Consider the following 18,592-nt stretch of genomic DNA (forward strand, 5'->3'; position numbering starts at 1 on the left):
CGCTGCAAAGAACTCAAATCCGATAACCGAGATAGTGTTTCGCAGAGGCTGGGAGCAACACAAGCCACCAGCTTTTCTTCTTCTTCCGTATTTATGTAAAGAACCATTGAAATGATAATGCACGGCCCCCTCCCCATACAGGGGCATAGCGGAGCCTTTTTGTAGCGATGGATGCAAACCCCCCCCCAGCTATTAAGACCATCGGTGCAAAACCACTGGTGACAGTGGCAAACATGGGCTTTGCTCGCCTGCCGGAGAGGGCAGCGCGCCAGTCCCATGAGCTCAGGATCAAGCCGCCCGCTCCATCGAGGGGCTCCGAAGACATCGCAAATATTTTCCTCAAGTCCGGCACCGAATCTCACCTACCGGAAAAGTCCCTTGGCTTCCAAGACCCCAAGCAAGAGAGATGCTGGAAGTCACCCGATGACTCGATTAGTTTCAAACACGCTGTGCGCGCTCGGACGCACGCGTGCCGACCCGCGGGGCCAGCCCGGGACAGGACCTCCCGAGCATCCCCAAACCCCTCGGGAGATGCAGCGGCGGCAGCGGGTACCCGAGCTGCCTCCTCTCCCCGCGGCACATCCAAGCAGATGGACTTTTTTTTCCCAGCACTATGGACTTTTTCCGCCCCTTTGCCCCCAGATAGCCAAGATATCCCCCAAGCAGGATCTCCTGAGCCCCCCCTCCTACCCCGGCATCGCACGGCAGCCCCCCGGCACAGCGCGGCTGCCTGGTTCCCCGTTACACAACCCTGCTCGGGAGATCCTACGTGGGCAGACGTGGGTTTTCCTCTGAATTGACAACAGCTCTCGCTGCAGCTCAGCAGAACATGAGCAGCTTACATAAACAGTGCTCAGAGTTACCCTGCGTGTGGGCTGCACGCAGCCGCCCGGGGTGGGGGGGAAGGCAGGGAGCCGCCTTTTCCCCCCATTTTTTTTTTTTTTTTTTTTTTCTCCATATAAAACAACCCAAACCCGAACAAGCTTCTCCTTGTGGGGGAAAAGGCAGCGCGCGAGAGAGAGAAATGACTCAAGTGTTTTGTAACTTGTCACATTCGAAGCTGCAATTTGGAGGCAGGAAGGAGGGATCCAAAATAGTCGCCCCAACCCCAGCTTGTATAACCGAGATCCCCCGTCCCCCTCCTCTCCGCCAGGAAAAAGGGGGAAATTTCTGCCGCAGATTGGCAGCTGGAAAGAGGCAGACGAGCTCGGGGTTGTTACAGCGCAGGAAGGAACCCCCGAATTAGGAAAATTTACTCAGCTGTGGAAAAAGCTCCTGTGCTGGCGAGGAGGCACCGGGGAAGATGCTGCAGGGGAGGAAGGCTCCCAGGGATGGTTTCTCTGGATGCTGCGGCTCAGAGCCCGGCGGCGAGGCTGAGCTCCCTGGCACGTTGTCCCAAGCGGGAGGTGATGCTCGGGAAGCGCAGCCGGAGCAGGGAAGCAGGATGGAGTGGGTTTCCCTGCAGAAAAGGGACCTGGTGAGGGCTGCACCTCGATGGGCTGAAGGGCATCAATGACCTCCGGTGCCAAAATTGAGCCCAGAGCAGGCTCAAGCCCTCCCAGATGCCGGAGAGGGGATAGGAGATGCTGTCTTTTTCCTTTCCTCCTGGCTCTCCCCCTCCTCCCGGATCAAAACCACCAGCACCCTTCACGGCTTTTTCATCCACGTGCTCAGCAACACATCCCAGCGTGACCCACAAGAGCCCGCCTGCACCCAGGCCCCTCTGCAAAGAGCAGGGTGATGGAGCAGAGACCCCCCCACACCAAATACACCCGACCCGCTGCCAAATCCGGCCCCGGAGTCTTTCCCAGCCCCAACAAGCTCCAAGGCCGGAGCTGCGGGGCAGGAGCGTGCCTGGCTTTGCACAGCATCCCTGTTCCAGGCAAGTTTGCTCCTCGTTACAGCAAACGAGGTGCAGCAGTGGCAGGGAGGCAGGAGGGATGTTTTCCCCTCTGGGTACCAACCCACCATGGAGTCGGTGCCAGCAGCACCCGGAGATGCTGAGGAGGGTGCAGGGGAGCTGTGCCCAGCTCAACCCCTGATTAAACATGATTTCAGACCCCACAAACTCAATTTTCAAGGCACAAGTGGCAGGAGCATCTGGAGGTGCCTGCCTCCTGCTATAAACCCTCCTGCCCACCCAAAACGCCGCTAATATCTTTTGAAACATCAAGGCAGGTCCTGGGGATGGCAGGAGATGCAGTAAGCTTGACACCTCACCTCAGGGCTCATTGATCTGCCATCGACCGCGGTGTTGAATCTGACTTTGAAACCTCAGACCAGCTTTAGCATCTAGCTCCGGCTTCGCATTTTGTGGGGGCAGCACTTCCTAAGGGCCTCCTCAAAAATAAAAGGGGTAGGGAGTTTAAACAAGGGGAGGGCCGAGCTTTGCAGCCTTTTCTCTAGTGTCACGCCAGCTAAGGCTCTTAAACCCCGAGTGCCCGACACCCACGCCAGCATCCATCACAGGACAGCTCAGGCTGCGGCCAGCACCCAGAGCATCCCGGGAAAATCCCAAACACGGGGTGGGGGAAAAAAAAAAATTAGGTTATTTTCAATAGGGGCATCTGCTTCTACAATGCAGGTTGGCTTTGCAATAAAAAAAATAATTAAAAAAAGAAATCTATTTCTTTACAACAGACCTACCCAACGGGTGCATCACTGCAGCTTTCGGATTAATGGGTTAAAAACAAAGTGGTTACAAAGGTGCCCCGTGATGGCAGGGACTTGCCCGTGCACTAAACCGGCACCACAGAGACAAAAAGCTGAATTTCCAACTCCTTGGCCAGTGCATGATCACACACTCCCCTGGACATTCCCGCTGGGATCCCGTACAGCCCATGGCACGTCCCAGCTCTACACGCACACGAGCACCGGCTCTGATTTTAACACAAAACTGGGTGATTCAATACAAGGTATACATCTGCAGAAGCAACACAATTATCTCTTGGAGTTAAGCGTTGATGGATAGAAGTTTTAATTACCAAACCTTTTCATCCTCCCCCACACACAAAAAGTATATTTTCTGGCATGTTTATTTAATAATAAAACATGATAAAATTATATGTTAGTGGAATAAGTGCACGGTGTGTGTAAAGTACAAGACGAGCTGAAGTCTGTTTTGTCACCAGAGCTGAAAATATTAGCTCCTTTGATCTCTTTGGCTCCAAAGCAGCTCTAGAAAGAGAGAGCAGCACACGCAGCAAGCACATCGCACGGTGCCTCCAGCCCGTGGGGGGGTTTGGGGAGGGCAGACCCCAGCTCCTGCCTCTGCACATACCAGCCTGCTCCCCGCTCACGCAGGGCATTAGAGATTGACAGCCTCCACTCCTGCACATGTCCCCATCTCTTGATTTACCCAAAGAGAAGAGCAAGCACAAGCCAGCTGCCTTAATTGCCATGGACAGGGCTAAAGGGTGCCCCTGTCACCCATCAGTATCATTTAGGGCTTGGGAAGTGCCCAAGTCCCATGGGGAACGCCCATTAGACCTCCGTGTTCATATCAGTCTTAATTTCATTTGGTCCTTAACACCACTGTCTGGTTCACGTATCCGTGCTGTACAGTAACGCTGTCTGATGCATCCGATCCCCTGGCACCAGGACACGGATGCTGCCACGGCACAGCAGCAACCCTCCGCTCCAAAACCTGCGTCTTAATGGGGAACAGCACCAGCTACCGCCTGTTTGAGACCAAGGAGATATAGGTTACTCCCTTCCCAACATATAGACATGAGGAGGTTGAGGTTCCCTCTCTCCCCGCTTTGCATCGCAGCCTACAAGTAATTCTCCAGCAGGAAATTTCTGCCCCCCCCCCTTGGAAATTCACAGCCAACCTGCTAATGAGTCTTTGTGAAACTTGTGCCTTCTTACCTCTAATTTTACAGCCTGTTAGGATTTGAGCTCTGTGGACAGCCTCACATTTGGTTTCGAATTATAGGCTGAGTGGCTGTTCTCTCCTATTATTGTGCTGTCAATCTTGTATTAGCACATTATAATATGGTACACTGAATGCATCTGTTCTGTATATCACAAGTCCTAATTGTCATTTGTTGAATCACTTTGTCTTATATGATTGTTAAGCAATTATTTCATCCAAAGCAACTTAAACTTTGATTACTGTATAGTGTTTACAGGGATCAAAGTAAAATCATCAGCTGCTTCAAACATTTTGCTGTTGAAATAGGCACAAGTGTCTGTCCCGCACACGCGTGGATGCCAATACAGAAGCAATGATGAGGACAGACTTGATGACCTGTAGGTTCTTGCCATCTCTGAAGCCTGTCCTTCTGCCTAGAGGAGAATGTTATTTGTCCAGGATGGTTAAATGTCCAGCAAACGTGTAGGTAATGAAAAAGATGCGAAGTGACATTTCTGCCAAGATTGCTCATGGAAAGAGGCTCTCATCACATGTGGCACCAGCTGTCCCATCGGTCCCCTCCGGTGGGGCAAGGGCCCATCATGGAATAACACCCCGCACTTCTCCAGTGCTTTCCATCAAGGATGCTCTCCCGGGAAGACCTCCTGCAGCCCAAGAGGCACAGAAAGTAAAGCGGTGCTTTGCTCGGAGGTGCGTGGAGGGGATTGCATCCCAAACCAGCTCTGCCACGCAAACCTCGACCAAAGCAGAGATGTTCGCAGCGTGCCAGACCCTGCGTGGTCCTGCCTGGGAATGGGTTAGCAGAGGACAGGGCTGATGCAGCACAGAAGAGCCTGCAGCACTTTTTTTTTTTTTTTTTTTTTTGCTTTAACACCCCACACTTAAGCCCTCAAAGAGGCTTTTTGGTAGCTCGCAGGCCTCACACCAACCCCTCTGCTCAGAAGTCGCTGCAAAACCGGGACGATCCCAGGCGCCGGGGAGCCGCTGGGCTGGCACTCCTCTGAAGTCAGGGATGCTGGTATGCCACGGCACGGTCCCAGGGCATGGGAACCCAAACCAGCATCAGCTCCAGCAGGGCAAAAGGGAGGGGTTCGTCACCAGGGGCTTGGGCTAATCCCCATAATATCTGGCTGACAGCATCAGGAAGGAATGTTGGGCCATTGTTTTTTAAGTAGCCCAGACAGGATTGAGGAAAAAAAACATGCTGGTGTCTCCTTAACCCCAGACGGTTCCACGAGCCAACGAGGATACACAAACTGTCAGGAATCTTCTGCGTAAAACCATCTTCTTTAATGAGTCTTGAATTTAACCTGAGTGCCACTCAAAAGCCCCCTCTTCCAAACAGCTGCAAATCACCACCTGACACAACTAGAGCACATCCCAATTAGGATATTAAGCAGACCTTCTCCTCCTTTTGTTAAAAGCTAATGAATTTCCTCATACAAGTAATTTTCCAAATAACGAGCCCCAGACCCTAGAGCACAGAAGCCTTTATAAATCAGGGCTGTCCCCAACCAGGCCACCAAGTGTTCACAAAAGGGGGAAGAGTCAGGGCCAAGGCCACGGCGTAACCAGCAAGCGGACTTAACCACGGACTCCGGGCATGACCCACGCTCCTGGGAGAGGCTCATTCTCCTGCCCTTCACCCCGGGCACAGGCAGGACCCTGGCTTTCCAGCCCCAGAGCAGCACCCCAAGGTGCTGGTTACAGGTTTAGGCACAAAGAGCACACGCAGCCACTGCTGCGTTAAGCCTGATGTGACCAGTGAAGGCATCATCCCATGGTTTGCATGGCTGGGGGGCTTTTCCAGCTGTCTTTTCAGCTCCAGCTCATTCTGCCATGGAGATGGTTTTAAATAAGATACTATGAAAATGTACAATTCTTAAAAGAGCAGAGGAAAGGTGGCGAGCTGTACAGCTGCAGAAAGAAGCTGTAGCTCATGGATGCGCAAGTTGTCTTCTCAGACTGGTTTGGACAGGAGAGGGTTCTTACAAAAACCATTTAAGTTTAAAAAAGTTCAGTTTGAGGTAGGAACCCTGAGAAAAGCACTTTGAGACATCTGGCCCCTCGGCCAGAGAGCAAGTCCTACCCCTTACCCCCAGCCTCAAGGAGCAATGGCACAGCCCGAAGAAACCTCTAAGGAAGTTGTCAAACCCTGTGATGAAAATGAATCTGGAAGAGCAGGTAAAAGGTAGTGCCGTAAACTGCAAGTTTAGAACATCGCGGCAGGTAAATTGCTTTTTAACAAGCAGACAAGTTCTATCAATAGCATCTACCGTATGTTTTTATAAAGTGCAGAAATATGTTTTTAAAAGGCCAGTAAATAAAGTTCCTATCGATTTGATCTCAAGCGTAATCTGTTTTTCTGTCTGCCACCAACAGTGGTAATAAAACAGAATCATGTAACGGCGTTTCGGCTAATGCGACTATACATCACGGCAGGGGCTGCGTGCTCACTGGCGATCTATCATTTTCTATTGGGATTGCTTAGCTGCAGAATTTATAAACTTGCCCCAAATTGATGCAATGTCCAATTTTCTTTTCCAATTTATTTTTGGTTGAGCAAAGCAATATTGAGGCAGGACAAGGAGGGTGCATTTCCCATCTATCCAGATGTTCTCCACTGCTCCTGCTTCCTCCTCGGCCTGGGAAAGGGCCTGGCAGCAGCTCCTCTGCCAGGGTTTTCGGGAAGATGCCGACAGATACTTTAACAGCTGCATTTGGTATGCAAAGGCTGCATGGGATGCCTGCAGAGCAAGTTATCCGATGCTCAGAGGGGTCTCCCAGCAAGGACCGGGCATCCTCGGCATCGCAGGGCGGCATCCCACACCCACCCAGACCTCCGCAACACCAGGATGGACCAACTGGCTGCTCTGCTCCAGCACAGGGCTGGGGGACAGACGCTCCCCACGTGCCCAAGCCATGCATGCAGCAGGTTTGCATATCTGTGCCGAGCAGTTAAAGGGTTTCCAGGGTACCCAAACCATCAGTCACCAGCCTCCTGTGTCTGGCAATGCATCTCTTATTCCTTTGCCTGCTCACAGCAATAGCAGCCAGATCTAACGGCTGCCTTTGTTGCACCAAAAAACAGTCAAAAATGGGTCTTTTGGGAAGTAAGAGTGATGTTTGATAAAGCTGGCTGCCGGGCTGCGATGCCCCAATGCCTAAAGTGGATAAGCGTCAATGGATATTAAAAACCCTATAAACACACACCAGATGATGTATTAAAGTCCCCCAGGCCAAGCAGCGGTAGATGCCTATCAAAGCTCAGCTTTGCAAGATGCCACCACACTTTAAGGACCTTCACCCACAAACACATCGACATCGCCTTCACCAAGGAGCATCGAGGCTGCGAGCAGAGACCTGGGGCACAGGCAGGGCGAAATGTGGCCCCCGCCAGACCCGTTACCAGTATCTGGAACAAGGATGGGAAATATCCTGTCCCCCCCGCTCAGAAAACTGATAAATATTTCTGGAGATAAAAACAAACACTCCGCATTTGGCTTTTTTGGTGGTTGTTTTTCTTGAAGAGACAAAGTGTTCCACAGAAAGCAGACACTTCCTACACAAGTTTTCATACTCAAACCCCGAGTATTTCTGCCACCGATTTTGACAGAAAAAGTGTAGCCAGCCCTTTACCCAGCCCATCTCTCACCACTCCATCCACAAGATCCCTGAGCCTCGGTAGGGCCTTAGCACCCCGCTGTGCTGAGAAGCATCATGTATAGGTGGAGATAACTTTAGCAAAGTGAGGTTTCCCATTCTCACTTGGGAATAAAAAATAATCCAGTTTCCTGACCTTAGAAATCCCATCATAAACCATAAAAAGCAACCCTGTTGCCTGTGCACACCTTGGGCCCCAGCACAGAATGAGGCAACTCTTGTTACCACTCACTTTGGGGTGATTTTGGGGGGAAAAATATTATCCCAAAGCATCCTTACAGGTTCAGGAGTAAGAAATACATATATATTCCTATAGAGAAAGCCTGAGGCAATTTGGAGCCGGTTCTCTGCAACCGATTTAAGGCCATCCAGCCCCTTGCCCCAGTTGAAATCACCAGTTTGCACGCTGCAAAAGCTGGAAGCCTCCCGGCTGTGCGGAGCTGGGGACGTGTTTCTGGCGAAGGCCGGAGGAGAGAATAAATGCAAACCAAGGGAAGCGGTGAGGCCCGTGTCCTCAGATGCCACCTCAGCGCAAGATGTGCCGAGTTGTCTTGGAAAGAAACGGTGCCAAATCCGCCAGCGGAGATGAGCCATCAGCCAGCCCTGATGCCAGCAGGAGCTGCAGACCCTCGGCCACCTGCCCACCCCCCAGTGCCACAGCTGGCATCCCATCCCAAAATAAACGTGCACAAGTGACACACGTAGCCAGGTCCCAAGCCCAGCCTCGGCAGGTTCGCTCGTCTGCTCTTGTTTTCAGGTTCAAAGTGCAAAGCCTGCATCCCCCCAGCACAGCCGGGCAAGGGTCTGGCTCCGCTTATCCCCCAAATCCTTCCCACAGTGGGCAGCGTCGTTTACTGGACAAAGCAGCACCCACCGGTAGGTATCACCACAGCCAAGTCCCTTCCCTTCTTTCTGCCATGGTTTGCTTTCCAGGACAAAAATAAAAAGAAAAACAACTGCCTACATGCCTGGGAGATTTCAAACTACTGGAAAGCAACGCACAAGCGATAGATGATTTTATGTATGGCATCCTCTGCCAGGGAAGATGATTTTTTTGGAAGAATCAGACATCTTTAAGAGAAAGTTATACTTCAAACCATGTGATCAACAGGGGGAAGAGACTTTCCAGACGGCGATGAAGCAGCCAGAAAAACTGATTCTTAACACATCAAGGAAAAGCCAAGACGCACAAGAGCCGAGTTTCTCCCTTATTAGCTAAGGCTGCAGCGTCCGCAGCTGCCGGGGTTGGAGCTAATGGGGGGGGGAACTGCACATGGCAGTTATCGGGGTGCTGACAAGGATCACCCTGGGAACTTGGGGACAAGGTCTCCCCTCCCAGCTGATGCCACCGCATCCTCCGAAGGGCCGTGGTCCCCAAACTGGGCAGGTCCCAGCGGGACACCGCGGGGTGCAGGATGCCACCCTGACACCCAGCAAAGACCCACACACAACACCCCACTTGTCCTTCTCCTCTTCTACCCAAGGTACCCCCCCACACCCAGAACTGGCGGGGGGGGGAGCACCCAGGAGGTGGCCCAGCGGCTCCCAGTGCTCCCAGTGCCGGGACTCGGGAAGTTCAATGCTGCCACCCGGCGGCAGCGAGCGGGAACCGCAGCTCCGGGAAAGGGGGGGGCACCCAGCAGGGACGGGGCTCCCCCCCCACCCCACCCCATTACCACCCCCCCACCAACCCCGCATTACAAATCCTGCAGCCCCTGCACTGCGCGGGAGCTCGTCGGATTAATTAATCCGGTTTCTGCAAGCGCCAGCTAGGGATGTAAACACCCAGCCAAAGCGTGGGTTTGCTTTAAAAAGTTTACAAGCAATTGCAAAAAAAAAAAAGAAAAAGATTTTTTTTTTTAAAAAATCTATGCGTGCAAATTTTGTAGCCATTTTTGCTACAATGTAGGAAAAAAAACAAAAGCAAACAAAAAAAAAAAACCAAAACCCCACAACATTTATGGAGATCCAGTTTACCCACAGCTCAGCCTCAGACCAAAACCCTGAAACAATGGGGAAGCATGGAGAAAAAAAAAAAAAAACAAAAACACACAACTTGGAAAGTCACCCTGATTTCGGGCAAAAGTTTAACAAGCACAACTGGAGTAGCTGATAGCAATTTGGCCCGGGGACAGCGGTGCCAGGCAGCACATGACACAGGGTGAACAACCCCCCGGGCCGTCCCCAGCACCCAAAGCGTAGGTACTGGGTGTCCCTGCCTGGCCCAGCTCCCAGCCAGGGTGTCAAGGCCAGGCTCAAAGTACAAGCGCGCACGTGTGTAAGCAATCCTTTCCCAGCAAATTCCTCCCCTGCAATCTGGCTACACCTTTAATTAGCACAGAGAAGAGGCAGCTACCCCTGAGCGACGCGACTCGGGACTCACCTTCTCAGCCTGGGGGTACCGAACGCGGGGGCTGCCCCATTCCCTGCTGATCCGCCACCGGTACTGGTGGCACTTGGGGATGTAAGCGCAGCTCACGTCACCCAGCTCCGGGTAGATAATTTCTAGATCCCCTCTGGGGAGAAAAAGGGGGAGAGAAGAGCTTGTAGGGTAGGACCACACCATCCAGGGGATGGGAATTAGTGCCAGGGGATGGGAATCAGTGCCACTTGCCAGCCAGGCTTGAGCTACGATTGCAATGCTGGGCAGGAGATGCAGGATCCAACTTGCTGGGCACCTTGTACACCAGGATAAGCACCCTCCCATGCTGTAACATAGCCATGGGGTGTGCTCCCTCTCCCGAGCAGCAGCAAGACTTTAAACATTCATTATGCCTCAGCACAACACTCAGATTATTTCCAGGATTTTTTTATAGTCTTTAAAAATCATGGCCCATATGGGTTAATCTAAGGCTTGGAGAGCAAAGTTACCCCTACTCCCCCTCGGCCTTGGACAAGCCATTTGAACTCTGAACCCCCTTCTCCCACTTGCGATATGAAAGCAGGGAGAAGTCTCCTCTGTGTTTTGGGCACTGGTAGAGCAATAACAGGTCAGATATCTCCAGCTCTGACTTCTGCACAGAGTGCTTTCCCCTTCTGCATTATCTAACAGAGAAAGGGGCCACCAGGGCAAGCTGTCAGGTCACCGCAGCGTGTGGCTAGCAAGTCTCAAGGCCACCCTGAAGATTAGCTGCCACCGACCTGACCCTCACAGGAGTCACCCTTAAATCCTGCAGCCCGAGAGGCTGCTGAGCAAACGCCCGCACCGGCACGGGGCTTGCACCGAGGAAGCTGAGAGTTGAAAGTAAGGTGCTTCTACTCATGGTTTGTGGGAGGAAGCTGGGGCCAAGTGAAGCCCCCGCTTGCCTTAATCTAGAAGCTTAAGTTGCTCACACTTAGAGAGCATTTTGGTTAACTAAGTAGCAGAAAGGATATTTTTTGATGCAGAAGCTCCCAGTAATGTGGGATATTAAGAAGCCCCCAAAGGCAAGGGGCACACATGTGCCTCTGCTCACCCAGCCCTGCCTCCCATCTCCAGCAACAAGAGTTTAAGGCAAGGACCTTCAGTATTAAAACACTTGATAAAGGGGGGCATTTGGCGGCTGTTCAGCTGGGGGCCCCGACTGGTACAGCAGCAAACTGCCTGTTAGCAGCTCCAGGAGAAGCTCCCCAGGCTTCCTCCTCTTCCCATGCCCACACCTCAAGCATTAACATCTCTGCAGGATGAGCTTTGAGGTCTGTGGGATGACCTGTTCTAGCACTTTCCCTAAAGTAGCCTCCTTCCTCTGAGACTTTCTGCAGAAAACATTTGTCATCTCTGATTCTGGAAGTTGCTTCAAAAACGCTGCAAAATGGACCAAGGAACAACTTGAGGTGCCCAGAGACACCAAGATCTCAGCTTGCAGGGCATGTAGGCACTGCTCGGCTTTGCTCTGGCCCAGATTCCTGGCAAAAGGAAGAAAGCAACTAATATTTATAGCCCTGGCAAAAGGGATACTGGAATTAACTGTCCCAGGAGGTGACATGCAAGGGCAGCACATGACTGGCCACCCAGGGCTGGTGCAGTTCAGAAAGGAGACAACAGGGAGTCACTCACCTGCAGAATTCACCATCCACACCGCTGAGCATCTGGAAGAAGCAGGTCCGCAAAGGGTCATCTGGCCAGGGGGACTGCTCCCCCCGGGCAGCAGTGCCAAGCAGGCTGGCAGCCAACAACACGGCACCCAGCAGCTTCATCCTGCCCTGCAGAGACCGAGGGACAGAGAGGGTCGGTCCCGCAGGCAGAGCTGTGACCCAGCACCGCTCCCCCAGCACCTGCAAGCAGCCACAGCATCCCCACCACCATGCTCCAGTTCAGCCCCCCTCCCAGAAACCAGCTCCAGGCAAAGCACACCCATCCTTACACGTCATTTTTTTTTTCCACTTCCACCAGTTCCACATCATTAATCCCAACTATGCCAGAAATGAACTGTGTTTCCTGCTGCTGCCCCGTGCCAGGGAACACCAAGTCCCCAGCGGGCTTACAGCAAGAGCCTACAGCTTAGAGGACCCATTTCTGCCCACCTACAAGGAAGGCGCATTCCCACCCTCCTGTGTGGCACCAGGGATGTGCACATATGATATCACAAGCTGGGCAGCCCAGCACAGCTATGATCACCACCAGTGCTGGCCCTGCCGCTCTCCCTAGGACTCTAATGTGATGGAAAAGATGAAAAATTGGTATCAGGCTTGGTCACGGTCTAACCAAGACCATTACTGATGGATGCACAACCAGCCGTGACACGCTGACCAACACATCCCTGACCCCAGGCAGAGCCCCTGCAGAAGAACGGCACCCTTGAACCCAGTCACCCTCTCCAGAACCAGGGCAGAGCTTTTCCTGCAGGAGGACAGCCACGACCACCCATTTTTAAGCCCGTGCAAAGCACAAGCCAAGCCCCCAGGATGAGGGGAGCCAGGGTATGAGGTTTAGGTACCCACACCCCTCACCTCCCTGGGCTGCGGCGAGGTGCCTGCAGCAGCCTGATGGACCCGGTGGCCAGGACCACCGTGGCCGGCCCTGCCGAGGCACTTACCCACCGGGTCCTGGGGATGGGCGAGCAGCTCTGAGGCAGAGCCTGGAGGTTTGAGGTTGCCGTGGAGATGGTTTCCCTGGAGGGAAGGGAAGAAAGGACTGGGGATGAAAACACAGCCCGCAGAAGGGGCAGTTCATCCCCTAAAAGGAGCACAAAACCAGGCAATGGGTTTTCATCCCACAGCAACCTTCTTCAACTGACCCATCGGCTCTGGGTCCTCACCTGGTCCTAATTCCCCTCTGCACTAGCAACTTCCCAGCTAATTAGAAAGGATGCAACCCAAACATTTATTTGCACTAGCCTGTCTTCTCCATTGCCTAATCAGTTCTGGATGAGGCATATGCAAAAAACCCACTGTCAGTTGGGAATAGGTATTAGAACACATACTGTGTCATTATATAATGAAGTACCGGCACGCAGAGCGAACACGAGTAAGTACTAGCGCCACTGTCATTACGGAGAGAAAAGGCATCAGCCTTAACTAATTAGAAACATTAATGTATTGGGAATGATCTGGAGGTTTAGGGGCTAATGGCTCCGGTTCCCATGCTACAAGATGGGCAAACCCCATAATTAGAGCTCTGATCCTGCAAACAGGCTCACGTGAGTAACGCTTTTCCCATCAGAGTCAGGAGCACTGGTTTGCATGAGTCAGGATCACCAAAATGGGGTTTACATCCTCACATGCCATCACAAGCTGGGGGGGGGGGGGGTTGTGATAATCTGGTGTCCCAGGGGAGCCACACAGGGGGATTGCAGCCCCAGGCAAGGCATGCCCAAGGACTGTTAATCATTACAGCTGCCCAGAGACTCTCCACCACGGAAAGGTGGATTTCTTAGAAAAGAAAGACTTCTCTTGAAAAGCCGACAGCTCGGCTGAAAGCTTGGAAGAGGGTGGCAGGTGAAGGGACAGTGGCTTTGACCAGGACAGACACAGGGACTCAGACACTGGGAGAGCTGTAGACACGGACAAGGGACTCTTCCTGCCAAAGTGACTCTCACGATGGTAAACCCATCCATTTTCACTGTTTATTCAAGCATGAAAGCAGTGAAGCTGACACAAGGCTTGCATTGGTGCAGTCCTGGCAGCTCAGACCCCCAGGTCTGTCCCAGGGCAGCAGAGGAGCACTGGTACTTTGCGGTAACTGGCTCCAGTTGGTTCCTGCAGTAAGTTTGCAGCGGTTAGTTTGGGTAACCACTTTGCAGAGGTTGCCCAAATAACAGCAAAAGCCAGAAACAGGATGAACTCTGAACAGGGCTATTTTATTTTATTTTAAGCCTAGAAGCAGAGAGAAGCCCTTCACACAGAGGCAACACCTCCATCTGGAGACCTCCTGAGAGGATTGTCACCAAATGGGATCAGCACAAAAGGGTTTGCCGACAGACAAGGTGCAGAGGGATCCCCTGGGAACGCTCTGGAAGAAAACCCCATCAGATTAGCAATCTCTCTCACAGCGTCCTGTGCAAGACGAACTATGGCTTTCTCTCTAAAAGCTATTTGCAGAGTAATTACAAAGATCCTATTTCTCCTGCTCAGGAGTTGCAAAGGCAGCAGGAAGCCCATGCAGCAAACCCATATCACTGGGGTATAAAATGGATGGGAAAGTTACTCTGCCAGAGCCAGATAACAGCTCCTGTGCTATGCTCCTGCAAGGTTAGACAGGCTCCTGAGGGGCACAAAGCCACCGGATTATTTGGTTTTTAGACACATGCACAGGACAGGGTGACTCACGAGCTGGCAGCACTGCTGGCTTTGCTACCAGACCGTAACACACCTGCCCCAACACAACCCTGCCTATACAAACGCTCCAGGCCTGGCAAACCCTCACAGGAGATGGGTAATTTCCCCCAGCATCCATCTCCGCTGGTCTGCCTCCGCCTGGAGCTCTCGCAGCCAGGGAGAACCAATAAATCACATGCCTCAGAGCCCGCACGGAGCAGCCTCCCCTCCGGAGAAGGATCCTCCCATGGGAAAAACACACATCTGGTGGTGTCAAGCCAGGTACTGAACAGGAGCCAACCTCCTCTCCCAGCAACCCCAGTGTGTTTGCATGTCGCCTCTCCTGACTAAGCAGTGCAGGACCACAGGAATCTCGTCCTTCCAGCTGCTGGGAAGCCTCCAGCACAGTGCTGTGGCTATGCAGCTCATTGCTGGGGAAAATATGTTCATCCAGGATTTCCCCCCACACTCAAGAATGAGATACTGCCCTCCGCTTACAAACAGATGCTTCATACTGGTGTTTTGGGGTTTTTTTTGGTTTGGTTTTGGTTTTTTTTTTTCAAAGCCATTATTGAAAACACTACTGTAAACCCCCTCCTGCTTCTCAGTTTTATCATTTCTGTGCAGACCAGGCATGGGTCTGCCTTACCGGGCAGCAAGCATGACCCCAGTAATTTAACCGTGCTCAGACTATGCACTGCACCTCTGCACATGTAACCCCTCAGCTCACCCTGGCCTCTCTCTTTCCTCCAAACCCCAGCGGAAGGAGAGGAAGGAATTGCTTTTAAGCCACTCTTAATTTGGAGGATGGCTTGAAACAGCCCTGGCATGGAGCCACATGGGCTGTGCTCCCTGCCTTTCCCCATGCCTTTCTTGCACAGCCCTGGGTCACAGGACTGGGAAGTTCCTGACTGCCAGCAGGAACTGATATTTGGGAAGAAAAACAAATCTTTCAAAGGTACCAAGTCCAACCAGTGGCTTTTGGATAGATTTGTTTGGTTAATCAGATGAGAGAAGCAATGATGTGCAGCCCAAGGAAGCAAAGTGCTGCCTACACATGCTGCAGTCCCACTATCACTTCAGTTCATTGGGAGGAGATACAGATGCAATATATACATTTCCAGCAAACCAAGTCAGATCCAAGAGCTACTTGAAAGCCTTTCACAGTTGGCAAAGCTAAGATATAGGTAAGGAAATCATAATTTTCTATTAATACTAAAGATGAAAAGGCTCTTAATGAAAGGAAACTACCTTAAGGCAGGGAAGGAAGGGAGAAGTCTGAGGCTTACTTTAGCAACTGCAACAAAGCACACGTGAAAGCCAAAGCACCCGTGTTGGGAGCCAAGTTACACACATCAGCTGATACACGAGGCCACAAAACCAGTGCTTGCAGAAGAAAGAAGGTAGCTTGTTGCAGAGGAGGCAGCAGCCCATCTGGGTGCTGCTGAGCCCCCCAGCCCACAACATCACACCTTTGCAGCCCACTTCTTGACACTCTCCCATAGCCCCATAAGCTGCTACCAAGGTCCTAAAATATTTGCCAGAAACCATTGAAAGCATTAGGACACAGCTCAACCAAAAATCAAAGTATTTCAAGGAACCCCAGGGCCACCAGCTGAATCTGACAGGCTCTCAAAGCTTTCACATGCATGCAAAGCCTCCAGCTCTGTTGCAGTTTGTTTACTTAATGCTGGGCTTTAACACAAAACAAGTGTACCCGGGTCAGAATTTCCCCATAAATGTTCATAAGAGACGAGCTTTTTATTCTGACATGGGCCCAAAACATATTGTTTGTGAGCTTTGGAATTTCCCACCCGAGCCACTGGCTTCCTGTTGATGTTAGTTTAAGATTAACCAGTGCCATTTATAATCCACTTCAGGGTTTCTTCTGACTTCACCCAGTACAAAGTCCCTGCAGCATAAAAAGCTATTTTATTTCATGGAATCTAAGTTTACCTCCATCCCATTTCATTACGAGACCTCTGCTCTCCCCAGACATTAATTGCCTGCAGGGGCAGAGCAGGGAGCCATCACTGGGTTTGAGTTTCCCCAGTCCCAGGACACAGGGAGCCTGGCACTGTGGGGTTTTTTTTTTTCCTCCCAGTTTGTTTCAGGCTGCAGCAAAGTTATAGCATACCACTAAAGTCCATTAGAAACTCTATCCCTTTCTTGCCACAGAGCCAAGACTGTTGCTTTGCCCTAATACTCATGAAAACAAGGGTTTATTTTGCTTTGCATGAGCAAAGGCATTTCTAGGCAATAAATCTGCTCCTTGCACTCCTAGCCACGACCCCCAAGCATTAGTCCAGCCCAGCTGCTGCAGAAAGAGCTCAGCTCTTCCTTCAAGGTCCAGCATTTTCCTCTGATTTGGGCTCCTCTCTGCCTCAGTTTTCCCATGGGGATGCCTCAGAGGGTCCCGTGAGCAAAGCACCCAAGAAACTCATAGAAACCAATTCCTACAGTCTGAACAACAGCTGAAAAAAGAGTATTTATGCTGTTGATACCCAGCAGCAAGCCTGTTGGAAGCAGAGGACTTGGCAGAGCCTTGGCAGCCAGGGGAATTCCCTCAATCTTTGTCTTGCAGGAAGCCCATTTTTCAGATATTTTTTTTTTCCGTAGCAATCAGCAAAGGAAACAGAAAACCACATCCTTTCTCCCCATTCATAACCTGCTACACCTTCAGCTATGCCCTGGCCACTCTGTGCCTCTTATCTCGCCTCTTCATAGGCTGTCCTCACATTTCCCTCTTTGCATGGCTAACAATTTCATTCCCAGCTTCAAGTGAATGACCACAAGGTCATCTTCACCTTGCCCCAGCCAATCCACAGGGCAAGAGCTTTGTGAATTAAAAAAGCACTTGTCCCAGAACACACCATAAATATGCATCTGCACTGATTTGTGGGGCCCGCTCTCCTTCTTGGGAGATTTTAAGGTTCTGGGAAGAGTTAAGTGGATGTGACAGCTTTATTTGACTCAGGTGGTCTCCAGTTTTCCTGGGTCTGTCTAGAGCCACATAAGGATCAGGTGTTAAAGACCCAGGTTGTCACTGCAGAAAACAAAGCTGCCCTCAGCTAACTGCCCAGCAGCAGCAGCACCAGCCCTTGTGTGTGTTACTGGAGTAAGATGAATCTGAACCTGCTCCGGGGAGACAGATTATATCACTACCTGGATCATACAAGTGCAAGAGTTCAATAGCTGAGCCTGTATTTCTGTGTCTCTACAGCATTGATAAGATGCTGGGGCAAAATACAGAGCAATGTGGTTGCATTCACCTCTCGCAACCAGACCCTTGTGAGCCTGCAGACTGAAACAGCAGAGTTTTGCATTTTGCAAAACGCTGGGTGGAGATCCGTGGTGCAGCCTGAGAGATTAACAGAGAAGGATTTTTAGCTTTTCTCTTTTTACCTGCCAAAGCCCTGGGTCTGAACTCTCACCCCTGCCTGCCTCATTTTGCTAGCAGGCAGCTGTGTCCAGTCAAGCTGGATTAAACACTGCCACTGTCACCACCAGCAGCGGAGAAGGTCCTGAGTGACCGAGGGGGAAGGGTCAGAACCCAAAGGGGGTTTGGACCTGCAGCACCCTCTAAGCAGGAATCTCTGTGGGATCAGGGAAGGGATGCACAATGCTTTTTGCCCTTTGGAGCCGCTAGCATCTTGCAGGCTCCTGCACTCGCATCCCAGCAGGAGAAGATGCAGTGCAGCACAAACCGAGCACCAGAGCAGACACGGGGCTGCTGTGAGCCCCCAAAGCCTTCCTTGGCAGCAGACCCCCCCTGAGCACCAACCCTTATCCTTCTGCCTTAGCTGGGCATCACAGGAGCACTCAGGAAAGGAGGAATATTCAAGATTTGCCAGGCAATAAGCACATAGCTGGGTGCAGTCCCCCCCAAGCCTGGCAGCAGCCCACAGAGCCACCCCTGCATTGCAGCACATGGGGATCACCCCTTCTCCTGCCAGCCCGCTCCCATCCCAAACCTCAGCCCCAGCAGCACCACAAGCAGGAACACGTTTCAGCCCCTGCAGCATCCAACACAGCCCTGAGCCCAAGCGCTTGCCCTGGCACGTCTGCATAGCATACGAGACACAGCGGCACCTTCACCCACGGTGCTGCACGGCTCAGGGATGGGGCCACCTGCCCCCACATCCCATCCAAACCCCGTGGGCGTTCGCCCCATCCATGAACTCCTCTCCCGGAGCGGGATTCTTGGCACCCTCGGAGCCAGCTGGCACAGTTTTGGGAAGGGTCACCGGGCAGCTGCAGTCTGCACAGCAGCTTCAGGAGCAGAGCCCGAGGGAGGTGACCTTGGTGGCAGGTATC

At 52.0% G+C, this 18,592-nt stretch overlaps 1 protein-coding gene across 7 annotated transcripts in view; it reads right to left on the reverse strand.

Annotated features, from left to right (window-relative positions):
- PEBP4 (phosphatidylethanolamine binding protein 4) overlaps positions 1–18,592 on the reverse strand; it is an 80,778-nt gene that overhangs the window by 59,053 nt on the left and 3,133 nt on the right. For 3 of the 7 annotated variants that reach the window (XM_052806504.1, XM_052806507.1, XM_052806505.1), the window contains exons 2-3: positions 11,577–11,722; positions 9,924–10,056 (exon numbers count right to left, since the gene is read on the reverse strand). In XM_052806504.1, coding sequence (XP_052662464.1) covers positions 9,924–10,056; positions 11,577–11,722 — 279 coding nt within the window. Of the gene's footprint in view, positions 1–9,923; positions 10,057–11,576; positions 11,723–12,555; positions 12,632–12,777; positions 12,901–18,249; positions 18,361–18,592 lie in introns of those variants that run through there. The other 4 variants (XM_052806508.1, XM_052806509.1, XM_052806506.1 and 1 more) reach the window with 3 other exon arrangements.

Source organism: Harpia harpyja, chromosome 13 (genome assembly GCF_026419915.1).
Source record: "Harpia harpyja isolate bHarHar1 chromosome 13, bHarHar1 primary haplotype, whole genome shotgun sequence".
NCBI classification, from domain to species: Eukaryota; Metazoa; Chordata; class Aves; order Accipitriformes; family Accipitridae; genus Harpia; species Harpia harpyja.